Source organism: Hylobates moloch, unplaced genomic scaffold (genome assembly GCF_009828535.3).
Source record: "Hylobates moloch isolate HMO894 unplaced genomic scaffold, HMol_V3 SCAFFOLD_20, whole genome shotgun sequence".
NCBI lineage: Eukaryota > Metazoa > Chordata > Mammalia > Primates > Hylobatidae > Hylobates > Hylobates moloch.
Window position 1 is genome coordinate 50,808,503 of NW_026652295.1, and position 20,144 is coordinate 50,828,646.

Sequence of the window (20,144 nt, forward strand, 5' to 3'; positions counted from 1 at the left end):
TGATAAATTCATTTGCATCATGGAGAATGGACCAACTGTTATCTTCTGCAAGCCCTCACATTGAAAGTCTTAAAGCAAAAGTAGTGTGTCAGTGTGCAATTCCAGGCAACAGAAAAGATGGGGAAGAGAGGTGAAACCTGTGCTGGGGCAGGGAGTGTTGAGGAAAGTGTCAGGAAAGTTAGGGTCCCAGCAGGACAGGCATTGCCAGAAAGGCAGGCGGAAGTCATTAGCAAGGTATCCAGCGCCTGATGAAGCAGACCATGAAGCTAAGGAGATGAAGAGCAGAAAACCTTGAACAAAAGCTCATATGGAAAGCTATTTGCTTTTTCCCTCAAGCAAAAGATTTGAGAAAAGCAAATGTGTGTATAAAACTCATCATTCATTCATATAAAATTGTATTTACTATGTTCCAGGTATCAAAGAGATCGCCAGGAAAAAGATAAAATCTCTGTCTGCATGGAATTTTCTCTCAGGCTAGTAGGTGAGGCTAACAACAAATAAATAATTTCAGGTGGTTGTAAGTGTTTTGAAAAAAAGTAAAACAGGGAAAGGAGATGAGAGGGTGATGGAGCTGGATGAGGGGGTTAGGAAGGAGTTCTTATGTATGGCTGCCTGAGTTAGCAAATAAAAATACAGGATACTGGGTAACTTTGAGTTTTAGATAGATGACAAATGCTTTTTCTTTTTCCTTTCTTTATTTCAATAGGTTTTGGGGAACAGATGGTGGTTACATGGGTAAATTCCTTAGTGGTGATTTCTGAGATTTTGGTGCACCCATCACCCAAGCAGTGTACACTGTACCCAATGTGTAGTCTTTTATCCCTCACCCCCTCTCATCCTTCCCCCAGGGTCCCCAAAGTCCATTGTATCATCCTTATGCCTTTACCTCCTCATACATTAGTTCCCACTTATAAGTGAGAACGTACGATGTTTGGTTTTCCATTCCTGAGGTACTTCACTTAGACTAATGGTCTCCAATTCCATCCAGGTTGCTGTGAATGACATTATTCCATTCCTTTTTATTGCTGAATAGTATTCCATGGTGTATGTGTACATATATATATATATCTCTCTCTCTCTCTCTCAACGTTTTCTTCTTTTTTTTTTTGAGACGGAGTCTTGCTCTGTTGCCCAGGCTGGAGTAAGTACAGTGGCGCGATCTTGGCTCACTGCAAGCTCTGCCTCCCAGGTTCACGCCATTCTCCTGCCTCAGCCTCCTGAGTAGCTGGGACTACAGGCGCCCGCCACCAGGCCGGCTAATTTTTGTATTTTTAGTAGAGATGGGGTTTCACCATGTTGGCCAGGCTGATCTTGAACTCCTGACCTCAAGTGATCCACCTGCCTTGGCCTCCTGAAGTGCTGGGATTACAGGGTTGAGCCACTGCACCTGGCCCCCCTATATACCACATTTTCTTTATCCATTCATTGTTTGATGGGCATTTGGGCTGGTTCCATATTTTTGCAATTGCGAATTTTGCTACTATAAACATGCGTGTACAAGTGTCTTTTTTGTATAATGATTTCTTTTCCTCTGGGATACCTAGTAGTGGGACTGCTGGATCAAATGGTAGTTCTACTTTTGGTTCTTTAAGGAATCTTCACACTGTTTTCCATAGTGGTTGTACTAGTTTACATTCTCAGCAACAGTGTAAAAGTGTTCCCTTTATACCACATCCATGCCAACGTCTATTATTTTTTGATTTTTTGATTTTGGCCATTCTTGTAGGAGTAAGGTAGTATTCCACTGTGGTTTTGATTTGTATTTCCCTGATAATTAGTGATGTTGAGCATTTTTTCATGTGTGTTGGCCATGACAATTTTTTTTTTTAGTATCAATATGTCCCATACAATATTTGGGACATACATGTGCAAAAATATTACTCACTTATCTGAAATTCAAATTTAACTAGATGTCTTGAATTTTATCACATAACTCTCTCTACTCCCATGAGGCCCCCATGAATGAGGTGAGGTTGTATCCCAGGAGATAACAGTAAGTGCAAAGTTTTCCAGGCAGAAATGATCCTAGTTTGCTCAGGAAGAAACCCTGTGTGGCTGAAATAGAGGGAATGGGGATGGGGAAAGGTGGGGGGTTGGGGGTGGTGAAGATGACCCAGTGGAGGTGAGCAGGGGCCAGATCTTGAGGGGCTCCAGGCAAGTGTGAAGAGTTTGCATTTTATTCTGATCTTTGGAGTTTTAAAGAAAGCTCTCAGTACTGCAAAGTATTCATTTCCATGACTATTCCAATATAGTACTGTATTTCCCAAAGCAGTCTCCACTGACATTAAGAACAGACTTTACGATAGGAGAGAGTAGGTGCCCCTGCCCTGGGAGAAAAAGAGTGATATCCCCTCTAACTCCACCTGACCTCCCTTCTCTCCCTCCACCCCATTCACATTTTCTTCGGTTTTCCTAACACCATTTCACAAAACCTTAATAAATGAGCTTAAAATGTTACTGGGAGAAAAGACTTAGGGACTCAAATTCTTACTAGAAGTTAAGTGACTACCAGACTGCATATAGTATAGATTAGGTGAAGATGAGAAAATAATGAAAAAGGGAAATTTGACAGTGCTGGCCAAGTGCTGGCAGCTTGGCTAGTTTGCCTACCTGTGACCCTGAGAGTGAGAGTGTTTGCTGAGTAGAAATAAAATCCAATTCTCCCATTCTCTGTGGTGAGATGGCTAAGAAGCTCTCATGGAAGGGGAATTCATTGGGAACCAGGCTGGCTGGGAACTGATACTGCCAGACGGCAGAGTAGTCAAAACAGTTAGCTATAAAGCCCACACTGTTCTGGAAAAGGCTGAACTTGCATCCCTGCCGCAGACCTCGGTGGGCTCCCATCTAATAATGTTTCCTGCCTCCTCTGCCTTTTGCCTCAGTTGATCGTGGGTGACTCAGTGCTCATCTCTGGCAATTCACTCTTTGCAGGGATTTGTCTTTCTGAACCAGCCTCCTCTCTGGCCTTCTATTAAAATATACTCTACGTCAAAAGAAGAGTTTTGACTGTATTTCTGTGAGAGAGTCTCTCTACCTTAATTTTCATGCAATGTGGGATTTTTCATACCTAATAATAATCTTTTTTTTTTTTTTGAGACAGGGTCTCACTCTGTAGTCCAGGCTGGAAGTGCAGTGGTGGATCTTGGCTCACTGCAACCTCCGCCTCCCAGGCTCAGGTGATCCTCCCACCTCAGCCTCCCAAGTACCTGGGACCACAGGCACGTGCTATCACACCTGGTTAATTTTTGTGTTTTTTGTAGAGACAGGGTTCCGCCATGTTGCCCAGGCTGGTCTTAAATTCCTGACCTCAAGTAATCCACCCACTTCGGCCTCCCGAAGTGCTGGGATTACAGGCATGAGCCACTGTGCGCAGATCTAATAATCTTTTAGCTAAACAGAAGAGTGACCATGCTCTCCAACTTACAGATAGGGGAAGTGACTGAGAGAACTGACTTGCCTCAGGTTTCCAGAGTAGTAAGTGGCAGAGCATAAATTTGGACCTCTTATTTGTCTTTTCTAAGACACCAGGGGTTGTCAATTTGTTTGAAAAATATTTAATGACTTGAGCAACATTGCATGGCTTCATGCTTCCCTCTAAAATCAAAATGTTCTTTTTCTATAGAAACCAAGAGCAGTATCTACAGTGGAAAGAGCTTTGTTCTCATTTTTTTATTTAAAAAAGTATTTATTTCAAATAGATTGAGTCACTAGGTGATGGGCTGATTCTTTCAAAACAATTTAATGACCTCCCCATTATACAAACAATAAATGTTTATTGCAGTAACTTTAAAAAAGTTAGAAAGCCACAAAGGGAAAAACAAAAATCACCTATAATTCGCCCACCTTGATATAATTGCTGTTGACATTTTGATATGTATTCCTCCTATCTTTTTCATACACATGTAAATGTAGTTTAACAAATTGGAAGAAATGTGCTATAAAATGGTTGATAACTTTTTTATTTAATATTTCCATGACCATTTTCTAACGTTGTTAAATTTTTTCCAAAATATGTTTGATCAGAGCATACTGTCTAACCTATGAATGATACATCTACTGCACATAACCTGTTGGTACTTTGAGATTATTACCCATTTTTTTATTATTATAAATAACACTACAGGCTGGGTACGGTGGCTCACACCTGTAATCCCAGCACTTTGGGAGGCTTGAGATGGGCAGATCACTTGAGGTTGGGAGCTTGAGACCGGCCTGGCCAACATGGTGAAACCCCATCTCTACTAAAAATACAAAAATTAGCCAGGCATGGTGGCATACACCTGTAATTCCAGCTACTCGGGAGGCTGAGGCAGGAGAATCACTTGAACCTGGGAGACAGACGTTGCAGTGAGCTGAGATTGTACTACTGCACTCCAGCCTGGGCCACAGAGCAAGACTCCATCTCAGAACAAACAAACAAAACAAAGAAAAAAACAACCAAAAAACCACCCTGCAATGACCATCCTTGGTCTTATAAAAACTTAGTGTTGTTTCCTCTCAGTGATTTGTCTAGATCTTGCTTGGAGAAAAATAAAGACTGGGTAAAAAACAGAGAAAGTTCATAGACATTAGTTTGATTTTTGTCTATCGGAGAAGGGAAAAGAGCAAGGCCACTGATTTCGAATGTCTCCTCTGTAAAGGCCATTTCCTCCCTGTACTCCTAGTTCTATTTCTGCTAACTTGGCTCTTGCACTGTCATCCCTGTAGCCCCAGCTTTCCATCCTGCCACTGCCTTCAGCTGCAATTCTTTGTTTTTGCCCTACTCATCACCTTGGAACCTACCTCCCAGGTCTCACCAGCTGCTGATGGATGTTTTTTGTCTCTGCTCAGTGCCTGAAAACTTATTTCTCAGGGCAGCCAATGAGGGATCCTTATCACAGTATCTGGAGTCATGCCCATAAAGCTCTTTGGCAAATCATTGCACTGTTTTACCTGTGGGCACATCCCCACAATCTGGCTATCGTTGACCTCGTGGGGAGGGTAATAAGCTTAGGGATTATTCCCAGTATTGTGACTTACGGATTTCTTTCATTTCTTCACTGGACTGAGCTACTATCTCTCCATTCCCTTCTTATTAGGAGCTGTTTGTTAGTTCTAATAACAACTAGAAAAATTGTGGTGATCATTAGTCCAAAGCTATAATCTGAGGAACAGTTAAGAGAGGTCATAAAATCAAATAAGGTTAGACTGAGTGCCTTTAAAAAAACATCTCAGTTGTTGCAGGGTTCTAAAAATAGTTTCCAACACATACTTCACCTTCACAATTATTTTTGTCTTCAGCTCTAAATGTGAAAGGTATAGAGCAGCAAATTTATACATTAACTTCATAGCAGAACAGAAAGCTCATTAATTCTTAACATTGGTGGGATTTGATGGTTCACTATCATATGCTCTGTTCCGAAATATGTCTGGGTCCACTTTTCTGAGATGATTAAGATGTCCTATTGACAACCTCAGGGCTATTAAAAACACAGTGCCCTTCATATGTGAGATAAGGTTACAGCTCCCACAAGGGAGGGTTTGGGCAACATCAGCGTTAATCATCTCATGTTCATTCCTTCACAAATTCATTTATTCCAATATTTGAGACTCTCCTATGTGGCAGGCAAAAGAAAAAGCCCTTGATTTCAAGGGGGACAAATAAATATAGATACAACACAATGGAAATATTACAGAGAAAAATAAAGCCAAGTCAGAGACATGTGTGGGGAGGGATGTGAGGGATGATATTTTAGATCTGGTAGTTGGGGAGGCCTCTCTGGGGAGGTGGCATTTAAGTGCAGGGACAGGCCATGCAAATAAATATCTGGAGGTGAGGACAAAGGCCTTGAGATGGAAGTGGCTCCTCTAGAGAACCAGGCAAGAGGTGAGGGCAGCTGAATGTGGTGAGCAAGGAAGAGGATGGGACATGTGAGAGGGGTCAGGGCCAGCTCCAGGAGCCTGTAGGCCATGGAAAGGCATAGGATTTTATTCTCTGTGAAGCAACTGCCTAGAGGTGGCTCTGAGACACAGGCAAGCTAGTGACCTCAAGAGGGCCTTGGTCCTGCTCCATCCGAAGAGCTGATTCACTAGACTTTTGCAGTCCCTGATCCCAGCAGCTACAATCTTAGATTCCCAGGGAACTGGAAGCATTGAGTTAGGGATTCTGGGGAGAACCTGTGGGTCCTGTGATAAGGTCCCTGTGGCTGCAAGACCCACCCTCCTGGAGGTTTTATGATTCAGATGAGCTGTTCTGGCACTCTGGGTCCACTAGAAGCTGATGGGATTTTTAACAGAAACAGATGTTATTCCCACTGTGCCACCAGCAGGTTTTTAAGGCCTCATGTGACCATTAACTGTTGTGTGGGGATCATAATTCTTTCTAAGAGACCCCCCTGGAGACCGTATGATCTGTATCTATTTTCTTGAATCCTAGAACCATGCTGAGGTTTAGGAGGTTAGGTAACTTAACAAGGGCACGTGGTTATTGAGCGATGGCAGGATTTCATCTCTGATCTAATTGGCTGGTGATATGGTTTGGTTCTGTGTTCCCACCAGAATCTCATCTTGAATTGTAATCCCCATAACCCCCATGTGTTGAGGGTGGGACCTGGTGGGAGGTGATTGGATCATGGGGTCGATTTCCTCCATGCTGTTCTCATGGTAGTGAGTAACTTCTCAAGAGATCTGATGGTTTCATAAGAGGCTCTTCCCCCTTCACTTCCTTCACACGCTCTGTCTGCTGCCATGTAAGACATGCCTACTTCCCCTTCTGCCATGATTGTTAAGTTTCCTGAGACCTCCACAGCCATGCAGAACTGTCAATTAAACCTCTTTTGTTTACAAATTACCCAGTCTTGAGTAGTATCTTTACAGCAGTGTGAAAATGGACTGATACAGCTGGAAAGCTTGTTTTCCCCATTATGCACCACACTAATACTTCCCAAATACTTCCATTCATTCATCAAAACATTTACTGAACATCTGCTATGTATTCAGTGCTGGGCACGCTCCAGGGATGCAGAGACAAATGAGACAATTCCTGCCCTCAAGTGTCTTGGAATCAAGTGGGTTGTTTAGAATATACACTCTATCTTCCAGGATGAAGTGAGATTATAACACACAGCCCCACTTTTAGACTTTCTGAATGGAGATTTGTCTTATCCTCATAAAGGAACTTTGCCAGCTGCCAGGCAGGACATGAGGTACTTGTCCATACCTGTTATTGTGCATCTGCCATTGTCACACATGAAAATCATCCGTTGATCCATCTGTCCTTAGTTACCGTTGGCATGTACTACCATTCTGTGCATTTCACTAACATTTGGATCCTTGTAACTTTCAAAGAGATCACACTGTGATTCAGGACTAAACTGAAAAGTCATCAGTTGCCCATCACACAGGGACAATGCAGCTGAAGGCAGTGGGAATTGCTAAGTCTCTGAGTGCTCGCAGAATTATTAGGGCCAAGTGTAGGCCTGACTCATGCATGGCGGACTATCATTTAGGTGGAGAACAGAAGCTTCAGATAATCAGAAGCTTCCAGATAATTTTTTAGAGATGTGAAACTTCCAGGAATATCTTATTTGGTTGAGACAATAGGAACTACCCATTTAACCACATAGGTAAAACTCCAATATCTTTCAACGTGCCTCAAAATTATCTTTACAAGTACCTAAGAGATTATTCTCCCATCAGAATTCTGATTGTTGCCGTCAGCATACTTCCTATAATTTGTAATTGTTTGTCTTTGTCTTTCACCCAAAATGAGGTTATCTTTTCATTTGCTGTTTCCCCAGCACTGGCAAGATGCCTAGAGCTGCGTAGGCCCTCGGTGAATGCTGCAGGATTGCAAGCAGGGGTTGGGGAGAGCAGCATGCTTCTGAGATTCTGTAGACCTAACCATGGCCAAAATGATTGCAAACTGTCTTTAAGGTCTGGCAGGAGCTTAATCTCAGAAGCTTCACTGTATTATTAAAAAAGTGCTACATAGTTGTATAAACATGATACTATTTGGTTTTTAAATACAGAATTATGAACATGTGTTATCTCAAAAAAGTTTATTAGATTATTTTTTTTAGATGACGTCTCACTCTGTCGCCCAGGCCAGAGTGCAGTGGCGTGATCTCGGCTCATTGCAACCTCTGCCTCCCAGGTTCAAGCAATTCTCTTGCCTCAGCCTCCCGAGTAGCTGGGATTACAGGCTCCCGTCACCACGCCCAGCTAATTTTTGTATTTTTAGTAGAGGCGGGGTTTCACCACGTTGGTCAGGCTGGTCTTGAACTCCTGACCTCAGGTGATCCACTTGCCCTGGCCTCCCAAAGTGCTGGGATTACAGGTGTGAGCCACCGTGCCTGGCCAAGTTTATTAGATTTATAGATATTATTTGGTAATTACTTTTATGACTTGGCAGTTTCTTTTGCTCAATGGCAACACAGAATGAACAAAATAGTATCTGAAGGATTTTCCCTATGTCTCTTCGCTAATCCATGAGCGGAACATCCTCACTAGATAATGTGGACTTTATAAATCATTTACAATCACACTGATGTCACCGTAGACAGACTACTGTCCTGGTTAGAAATGTCATATTGTCCTGGTTAGTTGCCAGGACAATGTGAGTCCCTATAACTGTAATTGTGTCTACAGGGGCGGGTCTGAGGGGCCGCTTTCTGTACTGTCTCTCTGCCTAGTGAGCTCCAATGCCTGGCATCAGCTTCGGACCAGGAAAGCCCATTTGAACTCTGGCGTCAGACTTACCTTGGGCAGGTCATTTATCCTCTCTGGATTTCAACTTTCTCATCTGCAAAACAGGGAAGAGAGCTGCCAATACCTAGGCACTGGGAGGAAGGCACCTTGGCGTCTCACACTTGAGAGGTGCCCTGCAACTTCTTTCTAAAACACCTTTTGGAAACTGCTTTCTAGAACACCTTCTGAGCCAGTAGTGAATCCCTGGTGAGCCTGCTAGTGAGTCTCAGTGATTTGGAAGGCCACTGAGAACACCATGCTATTTAATTCAGATCATGAGAAAAACTGCTATCTCTAGAAAAGTACTCCTCTGGTACAGTTATTTCATCAACCTTTCATTTTTTTCCTTCTATCCAAATTTTATACTTTCATCTACTCTATTCCTACCTCAACTTCTTCAGAAACTTCAAGTACCGCCACAGGTCCCAGGACACGGTCTATTCTCACTTGGATCCTGGGCCAGTGTGGACACTTGGGAGGCTGTTTAATCCCTTGATCTCATTCCATAAAGAAACACATTTAAATCACCTCCCACCAATTTTTTCCCCAATAGAGGTAAATGTAAAATGAGTTGTAAAAAAATATGTAACATTCTTTCTCAAATGTATTCTCCAAACATTAGGAAATAATGCAAAAGAGGCCAAATGAAAGTGTGATACAGTGAATACACAGTTGCAGAGAGTCTCGCTTAATTTCACAGTCACTTATTCACCTGCAGGCAGCTTTCCCGAGCAGTGCTGCGGTCCACCCAGGAAGGTCTTACCGGCCGCAGTCCTAGACAGAAGTTCACTGTGTGCAGGCCTCCTTGCATTGACTATACGCTATGTGTAACGTTTAACCTTTAAGACATATTGGAAGCAAGTTCTACTTTATGTCAATATCCTGAAAAGGAAAGGAACTGGAAGTAAATCAGGGCTACGCTGAAGTGCTACTTTGGAATCACAGAATGTTCAAGATGGAAGGAACCGGGGCACTCCCACAACCCCCTCGTTTGTAGAGGAGACCCAGAGTCATGATGTGCCTCACCAGAATCACATGCCAGTTAGTGCCAGAACAGATAATTTTTGTTCTTGAGTGACAACTTATGACTAGACAATTCTCATATTAAAATCATTTTGTAAGTCAACTGAATTGAAGACATCCAATTTGTCCATTTTTTTTGAGAAATTTGAGTTATCTTATTAAATGCTAGTATTAACTGAGCTTTAACCAAGGATACTTTAGTGAAAATAATGTGTTGGGTAATAAAATTTTAAATCTCATGCCATATTGATTAACACACATCTTCCTTGCTTACTTACCTACCTGGTAATAAACCACTCTTAATAGTAAGTGCCTGTCAGGGTAAAGCCCTGTGCTAAAAGCTTTCTGTTTCATTTCTGCATTCAATTCCAGCCATATTAGCTAAGCATCCGTATCTCTTTTTTATAGTTGAGGAAACTGAGGTTCAGAAAAGAGATAATTTGCTTGTGGTCCCACAGTAGTAAATAGCAAAGCCTTTCTAACAGGTATGCCATGCCACCTCCAAACACACATAGAATTCTGCTAGCATGGACAGAGGTGTCCCATCTGTGCCATAGGATATGTATCCTTCTATACCCAGTTCTAAAGTAAAGGTGTAATTTAGGTTCTAGCTTGGGGCCATCACAATTTCCCTCTCCCATTGCCCTTAAGAAAGTAGCTTTGTGTGCTTAGGAGTTGGATTCTGACTGTTCCCTTGTAAGAGCACGGGGTAACATTTGGCCTTGTTGTTATTGTTGTCGTTGTTGTCGTTGTTTTGAGACAGAGTCTTGCTCTGTCGCTCAGGCAGGCTGGAGTGCAGTGGCGTGATCTCAGTTTACTGCAACCTCCTCCTCCTGGGTTCAAGTGATTCTCCTGCTTCAGCCTCCCGAGTAGCTGGGATTACAGGTGTGCACCACCATACCCAGCTAATTTTTGTATTTTTAGTAGAGATGGGATTTCACCATGTTGGCCAGGCTGGTTTAGAACTCCTTACCTCAAGTGATCCACCCGCCTCAGCCTCCCAAACTGTTAGGATTACAGGCATGAGCCACCACACCCAGCCCTGGCCTTGGTTTTAAAATACACTTAACCCAGTACTCCTAGAGGGCTGGAGCTCTGCAGGAATGGCACAGGCAGCAGGCAGGTGCGACTTGGTCAACCCCTAACCATGTAGTCTTCCTGGAGGACTGAGAGCCACAGCAATTAATAAGGGAGCAGGGTGCTGGGTGTGGTGGCTCACACCTGTAATACCAGCACCTTGGGAGGCCAAGGTGGGCAGATCACGAGGTCAGGAGATTGAGATCATCCTGGCAAACATGGTGAAACCCCGTCTCTACTAAAAATACACACACACAAAATGAGCTGGCCATGGTGGCGGGCGCCTGTAGTCCCAGCTGCTCGGGAGGGCTGAGGCAGGACAATGGCGTGAACCCGGGAGGTGGAGCTTGCAGTGAGCCGAGATTGGGCCACTGCACTCCAACCTGGCAGACAGAGTGAGACTCCGCATAAAAAAAAAAAAAAAAAAAGGGAGCAGGGAAGGGCACAAGGTTGTTGGAACCTGGTGCTGATGCTTTCCTACAAACAGGCACCTGTTTCACTGGGAACATTGTCAAGGGGAAAGCACACAATTTGCTGAAAAGTGGTAGCTTGGTTAAAACATTGTCAATCATCCAAGGGGAACCTGCATCTATGCCCATTATTTGAACAAAGAACACCAGTAGGAATGTGTGGGCATAATCACTTAAGAAATATTTGTTTATGAGCCCATACGGGATTTCAATCCCGACTCATCCCATCAGGGGCCCCGTTTTCAGATTTCAAATGCCATCTCTTTGGTGACAAGCAATTTTCTGGCAAAGGTCTGAGGTCCCCTTTGAACCTGCCCTATCTGACAGAAGACTCCATCAGCTTATAACTGAGACTAAGTGAGTCCTGGTTCTTGTTATCATCATGTTCTGGCTCCTCCCTGGCACTGCTGGTGATGGGGGCAGGAGGGCTAGGACACAGGCCAGTGACAGGAGGTTCTGCTCAGAATGGTTCCTTTACACATAATCACTACTTCCTCTGGGAGCTCTGAACAACATTCTACACATTTCATCTAGGAGAACACCTAGACAAATTCCACTCTCTTCCCATCTTACCTCATTTTTAAAACAAGCAGTTTCACCCACACACCCACTTGAGTGCAATGTGTCATCTCCCTCTGGGCCTTCTATGCATTTGCTCATACTGGTTCCTGTATGTGGAATGCTGTCTTCCCAGCACCTTCAGGCTCCATCTACTGAAACCCAGATGGTCTTTGAATGCTCAGATTAAAAGCCAACTCCTTTACAGTGCTTTTCTTACCCACCCTTGCTAGAAGGGTTCTCCCTCCCTGGACTCTCATGGTAGCTGGTTCATACCAATCTCACGGCAGTCACCACAAACCATTTTACACAGAAGGCACACATGTGTATGTTTGATCCCAATTCAGTAGAGGCTCCTGCGAGGGCTGGTTGTTTTCTCACAGATCCCTGTTTGCTCAATACACCTAGCTCAGTCCTCTGTATCAAGCACTCTCCCAGTGAACAAGGTCACATTCTGCAAAGGCCTGGCCAACAGAGTAACATAAATGGGGCAACAGACAGAGTGGTAGGTACTGTTCAGGAGAGTCCTGATTACGTGAGAAAGGGAAGCATTACAACTGGATCTCTGTCACCACTACATTAGCCATTCACTGGATCCTGCACTGCTTGTTCCTCCTATTTCCACCCCAGAAGTCTTCCTTGATCTGATCAAGAGTCGAATCCAGACATCTTCTGCAAACTATGGCAAAAACTGGCCCAGGAACTTTCTTTTCATGAGCCATAAACATACCGAAGAAAGAGAGAAGATAAGGACTACAAAAATGTCAAGGATAACAAAAGCAGGTTTTAAATCTATGCCTGGAGTAAGAACTAATGGCCAATGAAGCAATGCTAAAGAGCAGAGCAAAAAACTGACAGCAACCACTATTTGGCTCCATCTGCTCCACTGAGGACAATCACTTCCAAATTAGAGTGTAAAGAAAAACCTGGTTAGGATTTGAGGTCCAAGAGTGATAAGGGGATTGCAGGAGACACCTGTTTTAAATGAGTTCTCATGAAAGACATGTCAGTCGCTGAAACAACCTGTGGATATGAATGCAGAATTGTTGTCAGAACTCCAGAGAAATAATGGACAAAGTCCAGATACTGATAATCACTGCCCTACTTTCCAAAGTAGATTCTAAAAACTCCAGAATGGTGAATTTAATGTAAAATCTGGCAAAACCAGGAATAATACAGATGGTGAACACTTGACTCCTAAGAATTTCTTTTCAACACTGATTTAACAAAGAAAATGTCATACAAAATAACTTCCTTCCCCTTTTTTTGATTGATAGGATTACTAGAGCAGCCAACCAGGGAAATAACAGTGAAACAATAGCTTACAGCTGAAAGAGACCAGTGGGGTGAGTTGAGATTACAATCCTGAAGGTAAGTTATCACATATACTTTACTCTGAGCTAGATGGGGTTCCAAAGGCTTTATATACACAGTATCATTAGTCATTTATTTAATCCTTACAAGGACCCTATAACATAGAAACTTAACATTGCTCCTATTTGGCAGATGAGAAAACTAAGGCAAAGTTTTCTTGCCAAAAGGTCATACAGGTAGGATTTCAACCCAGCCAATGTGGTCTCCAAGTTGTACTTCTCATATTAGTCTACAATGCCCTTCACATGATTAGCAAGGCTGCCAAAAATAGAGGGAGAAATGGGAATCCTCTCTTTTCCATACAGGAAAAAGGACAGCAGAACACATCTGCCCTCTCTCTTGCCTCTTATCCACTCACTTCTCTAACAGGGGGAGGGAAGACTTTGATTGCTGCTTGGGAGATGCAGCTAAGCACACTTTCTTGGCATGGTAAGGTTATCAGTGTAGAATCTGCCACAAGGGGAGTTTACAATTTAAGGCAGGTAAATTCCAGGACTGATATTTAATATATTTTAATAACCACTTTATCACCAGACCAACCCTCAGAGCAACCACTGGTGTGCTACTGAGCCCTGGTAAGTTAGGTTAATAGAGTTATTAGCAAGGGTTAATTAGAGAGCCACATTGTGGTCTTAGTTTCACCAATCCAGCCTTCTTAGTAAGACACATGCTATTTTGATTCCTACTGGTCTAATTTCCAGTATTTCTTCAATTTGTTCTGAACTTAGAGGGGAAAGACACAGATATAATTTATTACCATCAACTCCCCAACAATCCTCTTACACCTTCTGGATAATATCCCAAGTACTAAATGCAGTTTTAGGTGACATTTCTCTGGAGTTCTGACAGTTCTGCAGTCATATCCGCAGGTAGTTTCAGCAACTAACATGTCTTTCATGTGCACTCATTTAAAACAGTATAGGCTCAGTCTTGGCTCTTAGGTGCTTTCTAGTTTAGTACCTAAGAGCCTATACTGGGGACCATATGGTATGAAGTAGATGGAAGGAAGATGGACCATCCATGTCATCTCTCCTGTTGTAGACATGAATGTACCTGTAAATTCAAAACAAGTGGGGTATGCTGGGAAGGGCCACAATCTGGGACATAAAATGATCTTTGGCAAATAAAATGATTGAGCTTTAGGTCCAAGAGGAGGGGACCTCATTACTCTAGAGTAGAGGTCAGCAAACTATAGGCACAGGCCTTCTGTTTTGTAAATTTTTTTTTTTTTTTAAGAGATGGGGTCTCACTCTGTTGCCCAGGCTGGAGTGCAGTCACATGACCCTAGCTCACCGTAACCTTGAACTCATGGGTTCAAGCGATCTTTGGCCTCATCCTCCTGAGTAGCCGGGACTGCTGGTATGTACCACCATGCCCAGGTAATTTAAAAAATTTTTTTGTAGAGATGAGGACTTGCTATGTTTTCCAAGCTTGTAAATAAAGTTTTACTAGAACACAGCCATGCCCATTCATTTGCATATTGTCTTTGGCTGTTTTTGTGCTCCACGATGGCACAATCAAGTGGCTGCAACAGGGACTGTATGTCCTGCAAAGCCTGAAATATTTTCCAACTGGTTCTTTCCAGAAAAAATTTTGCAGACCTGTGGTCTAGACCTAGGAAAGTAATTCTAACATCCTCAGGGTAAGGGGAGAGATTGGGGCCAATGAGAGGAAGGACAAAGGAGCATGTTTAGAGCTGGAACCTTTAGTGGGATTACCCGGAGGAGGCAGAGAGGACAGCATTAGGGTGGAACCACCACTGTGCCTTATTATGCAGGGTCCTTCCTCATTGAGAACTAAGCAATAATATGGCCTTCCTAACTGAATTATTTACATCCATTTGTGTAAGTTCCTAGACAGTGAATTAAGTGGATTTTTCTCCAGTTCTTCAGAATTGCCAGCACAAAAAATGTAAAATGCAGGCACAGGTAATCAAAAATGTTTTAATGATTACTGTTTAGACATTTAACAACGTGGGTATATCCAGGTGAGCTAAGCACACTTTGACAGCACACTATTGGATGTTATAGTTTCTGTATTGAAATATGTAAAGACATCTGCAAATTAGTACCTAGCAATGAAGACATACATTTATAAATATACACATTCTAGGTTTGATAAGGTAAATGTAAACAGATGCCATGACTCCTTTTCAAACAGAAAACCCACAAGACTAATAGAGAACCAATAGGCTCCCTATAGTATGAATGTGCAAAATTAAAGCATGGTAAACTGATATTTACATAAATATCAAACCAACAATTAGTTTATACATTGTCAATGACCTTCTAAGATATGTCATGAGTGGTTCCACGAATATCTTTCCCCCAATGGAGAAGGTATTCAGAGGCTAAATTCCAACATTTTAAAATGACACACATCATAGGCTTTATCTGTTTGACCACTGCCTCAAATGTGTGAGATGTGATTTTATGATAAGCAGTCTATTATTTTTAAACAAGAGGTTCTAAACAAATCTTTAGATTCTAAGCAGAAAGAAATTACAAGTACTATTAGATTTACATTAAACAAGTTACCTCTATCAAATTTCTCAATTCTCTTATGCTGTAGCTATACTTGATTTTACCTCAAAAAGTTTTAAGGTCCTTTCCCCCCCTTTGTTAATTTTGGTAAACTAGGCACATTTTACAAGGAAATCTGTGTCAAAACAGATAACAGTGCATAAATCAATCCAAATTTATACCCTGGCAACCAGTTCCCCATTGCTCATCTACGGGACTCTGTCAAATGGTAAATAGGCAATCATCTCTCTTGAAAAGTATACATCCTCTCTCGCACTGGTGGAAAGCAAAACTGACTTTTTGTTTGCTGTATAAAAACACTTAGCACTTCAGAAATTAAAAATGGCCTACTCACCCTACACCCTTCCTAAAATCTCGAGGACAAAGAATATATATTTAAGTTTCATCAAGACTGCTGTAGAGCCCCCCCTTTTTACATTAATAGTGGCACTCAAAATAAAAAAATAAGATCTGTTAAAAAGTTAAACTGACTGTTCCACTAGATTTGAGCCTGCTTGATTCAAAGCCAATAGTACAAAACTGAAGGTGCCGTGTCTGATTTCACATCAACAAGTCACTGGAAATTATGTCACATTAGTTTCATAAATCATGGTCTCATGGTCTTTGATTTTTTCTAAACAGAGCTATTACAAATTAATACAAACCTGAAACATACCCTAATTTAAACTAATAAGCTTTGGGCCCTGCTTTTTAAATTTTAAGGCATGTGTGTTTCTCTACCATAACAACATTGTACAAATTTACATTTACAATCACATGCATGATCTACAGTTAAAAAAAAAGTTTGGATTACAGTGTTTTTAAATTGTGAATCACAATTCAGCACCTATCATGTTATAACTAATAAGGCAACAGCAGTGTTGTATACTACAATAATACTCCCTTTCCACAGTCTAGCGCAGGGGTCAGAGAGCCCAGAAATGTTAGAAATCTTATCCCTACTTATATAATCTGTATACGTTTTCTAGGGGTTTTGAATTGATGAAAGAAGTCCTACATGAATCACACTATTGTAGGCCAGACTAGTTACAGCAGCTGTTAACGAGCATCGGGGCACAACTCATATTGTGCTTACAATCAGATGACGTCGTTTGGAGGGTTTCAATTCTTTGACTTCAATCCTTCCGCAGCTTCCTTGGCTTCACATTGTTTTCCAGGGGTGAAAAGCTATTGGTGTGTCCGTTCACAGCAGCCATGGACCCATTCTGGTGGTCCTTCAGGTGGTCTTTCCTTCGGGAGGCCCCTTTCTTGTTGTAGGTCTAAAATGTGCAAGGGCAGATGAGAACCAAATGACCACAGACAGTTTTCTTTATAGGGAACTTTACTGGGAATTGCATCCCTAACATTAGGCCTAGTTTCCTTTTAAGATCAAATCTTATCAAAGAGAAACTCCTGAGGTCAAGTCCCCATGACTAAATCTTTTGTCACTGGTTTCAATCATTCTTCCTTTTTTTTTTCTGAGGCTTAGCCTGAGGTAAGTTAACTGAATCACAGGCTGCAACAGAAATACTATTTAAAATGTCACGGAAAATTCAATTTACACTTTACTCTGCTTTGCCTTTTAGTATCTGGATGGCAGATGACAGAGGTTATGTGGCCAAATTGGTCTTTCCCACCTGGCAGCAGCTCTCGACACCCACATCCCTTGTTCGTCTTTAAAAGTTCCTCACTGCCTCAGCGACTATCTCAGCCTTCATGAACAAAGTGCTATGCTGCTATAAGCAGTTAGAATAAATGTGATTTCAGCTTCATCAGGCCCTATCCTTTCACCTCCCTTGTACCTGGTGTATGTCCCACAGTGCAGCCATAAACTATGAAGCCCAGAGGTATATGACTTCAACTTGACCTCAACATGCCACACACAGGTGCCTGTGAGCACAGAAGAGGAAAGGACAAATGTCTGAGCCTCAGGACTTGCAGCCTCTGCCCTTGCTCCTGACCTCCGTGTTTTGCCCAGATCAGCAGGCCTTATGGCTACCAGGCACTAGCAACCAAGGTAGGACAGATGTCATCTGGGGGGTGACACATGGCAGGAGAATCAGCAGTGGCTGCAATGTGGTGAGGCTCCACTGGAGATGATCTGCCCTAAATGGACCTTTCTGTGAGCAAAGACCTACATCACCACATCATATGCTTAGGAATGAACCGAATCCTCACACCTGAGGACTGAATGTATAAGAAAGCTGAGACAAAAAAGCGTATCTCCATATCTGAGGACTGTGATAAAAATCTCTTCTGAAATTTCATTTGGCCATGATGTTCAGGGTAGTGAACTGAGAGATTTCTGATTGAAATCACCTCTCATGTCTCTGCTGCAGGTCAGAGGGAAGCAACACAGGGTCCTACTGCACAGTTTTCCATTTCCCAGGGGAATCCCAAGACTCTCTCATCCAGGCTCTAGAACAGGGTTCTAGAGTGTCTTCCAGTGAGCTGTGAGCCCCCCAGAGGCAGGGGCTGCTCTTGTCATAGTGACTCCATTAGAGGCCAGAGCCTGTCACCCAGCAAGGGCTCCACATGCCCATTAAGTGAATAGATGAGGGCCTTTGTTGGTAAAGGCCCCAGATCCCAAGTCCCAGAGAAGGGTGAGATTTACCTGAATGTAGAAGTTTGTGAAGAGAGCAATCAGGGAAATCATGTATCCAATCTGGAAATACAACCAACCAAGAGGGAATGTGCACGGCCAGATGACCCCGCAGCTGGTCTGGATGATTGTCAGCACAAACTGAAGCTAGGGGAACAGAGGGGAGGCAGCTGAACAGGGACAGTGCATGGACGAGGCCCCACACCAGGCAGACTTTTTAACCAGCATCACCTAAATTTCTGAATTAACACTTGCTGCAGGTACAGCAGTCACTTCATGAACACAACACATACACTACACTTATCCTAAACTCTAGGTGTGTTTGTCTTATATATATTCTTCCTCTGCCCTCCAAGCTATTTAAACTACCTTCTCCAAAATTCAAGGATACACTATAGAGACATCCAAGACTTTTTATTTTCTGAGAAGGAAGAGCAAGCGCGTATGTTGAAAGGGCACTGATAACATCACTGCAGGATGTGCCACCTGGCTATACATCCTTTCAACTCCTTATCCATGGACGCTTCTGGTTTGGTGAAGGCTGATGAGTAGATCTAAACCTTTACTGGCAAACAACACTAAGTGCATTGATCAATTTTGATGAATAAACCTTGAAACGCATGTGAACTGGTTAGATAAATGGTGGAAAGATGTTTTAAAAAGGGCTAGGCTCAGGCCGGGCGCGGTGGCTCATGCCTGTAATTCCAGCACTTTGGGAGGCCAAGGCCGGCGGATCACAAGGTCAAGAGATCAACACCATCCTGGCCAAAATGGTGAAACCCTGTCTCTACTAAAAATACAAAAATTAGCCGGGTATGGTGGCACACGCCGGTAGTCCCAGCTACTTGGGAGGCTGAGATAGGAGAATCGCTTGAACCCAGGAGGCAGAGGTTGCAGTGAACCGAGATCGCGCCACTGCACTCCAGCCTGGTGACAGAGCGAGACTCCGTCTCAAACCACCCCCCGCCCCACAAAAAAAGGGCTAGGCTCTGCACACTGTATTTCTAGCAGCTCCAATGTTTCTAAGTAGAGTTTCTTGTTTTTAATTTTTGAGACAGGGTCTTTCTATGTTGCCCAGGGTGGCCTCAAACTCCTAGGTTCAAGAGATCCTTCTACCTCAGCCTCCCGAGTAACTGGGACTCCAAGCCATGACCCACTGTGCCTGGCTGTTTGCCTTCTCTTTTTTAAGGTTAGTACTGCAGACTGAGGAATAACTAGGAGTGGTGCTTAAAATAAATCCTGACAACCGGGGTAGGTTTAATCTTCCACCTCAAAGTACACAGCCTAACGGGAGACCAACTTTGCCAGTCTGTTCTTTTAAATTCTGCTTCCACCAGACCCAAAACTGTGTGGTATAAATCAATTTCTGCATCATTTCTCCTCAAGTATAACAAGGAGGTTAATCAACAATTTTCCTTTTTCACAGGTGGGTGAGAAAAAATTAACAAGGACCGTATAGCAGCTGGCAGAGAGGTGAAAATGAAATATCAAACACTTCAGTCTCTAAGATTTTCTCAGACTTTTTTTTCAGATTGTTATTTTTAAATATTGAAAAATCATAATTGACTTGAAGGGATCTGAATCAGCTTGGTCTGTTGAGAAAAATGTGTTAATAATCCAAGGACAGGGCAAAGGCTTTAATGTCCACGCCCCTCAGTCAGCTAGCTTTGGCCTATTGTCTCAGTGTCATCTATAAAATAGGGACAATAATATGTGTTTTTCTTTTTGGTAGAGACAGGATCTCACTATGTTCCCAGGCTGGTCTTAAACTCCTGGCCTCAAGTGATCCTC

The 20,144-nt window shown here is 42.7% G+C and overlaps 1 protein-coding gene across 10 annotated transcripts in view; it reads right to left on the minus strand.

The window, feature by feature from the left end:
• ELOVL5 (ELOVL fatty acid elongase 5) overlaps positions 1 to 20,144 on the minus strand; it is a 117,660-nt gene that overhangs the window by 22,443 nt on the left and 75,073 nt on the right. For 5 of the 10 annotated variants that reach the window (XM_032141641.2, XM_032141638.2, XM_032141637.2 and 2 more), the window contains 2 exons: positions 18,366 to 18,500; positions 15,159 to 17,031 (listed from right to left, as the gene is read on the minus strand). In XM_032141641.2, the coding sequence (XP_031997532.1) occupies positions 16,888 to 17,031; positions 18,366 to 18,500 (279 nt within the window). In that variant the 3' untranslated portion in view covers positions 15,159 to 16,887. Of the gene's footprint in view, positions 1 to 8,628; positions 8,783 to 15,158; positions 17,032 to 18,365; positions 18,501 to 20,144 lie in introns of those variants that run through there. The other 5 variants (XR_009211276.1, XR_009211275.1, XM_058432263.1 and 2 more) reach the window with 3 other exon arrangements.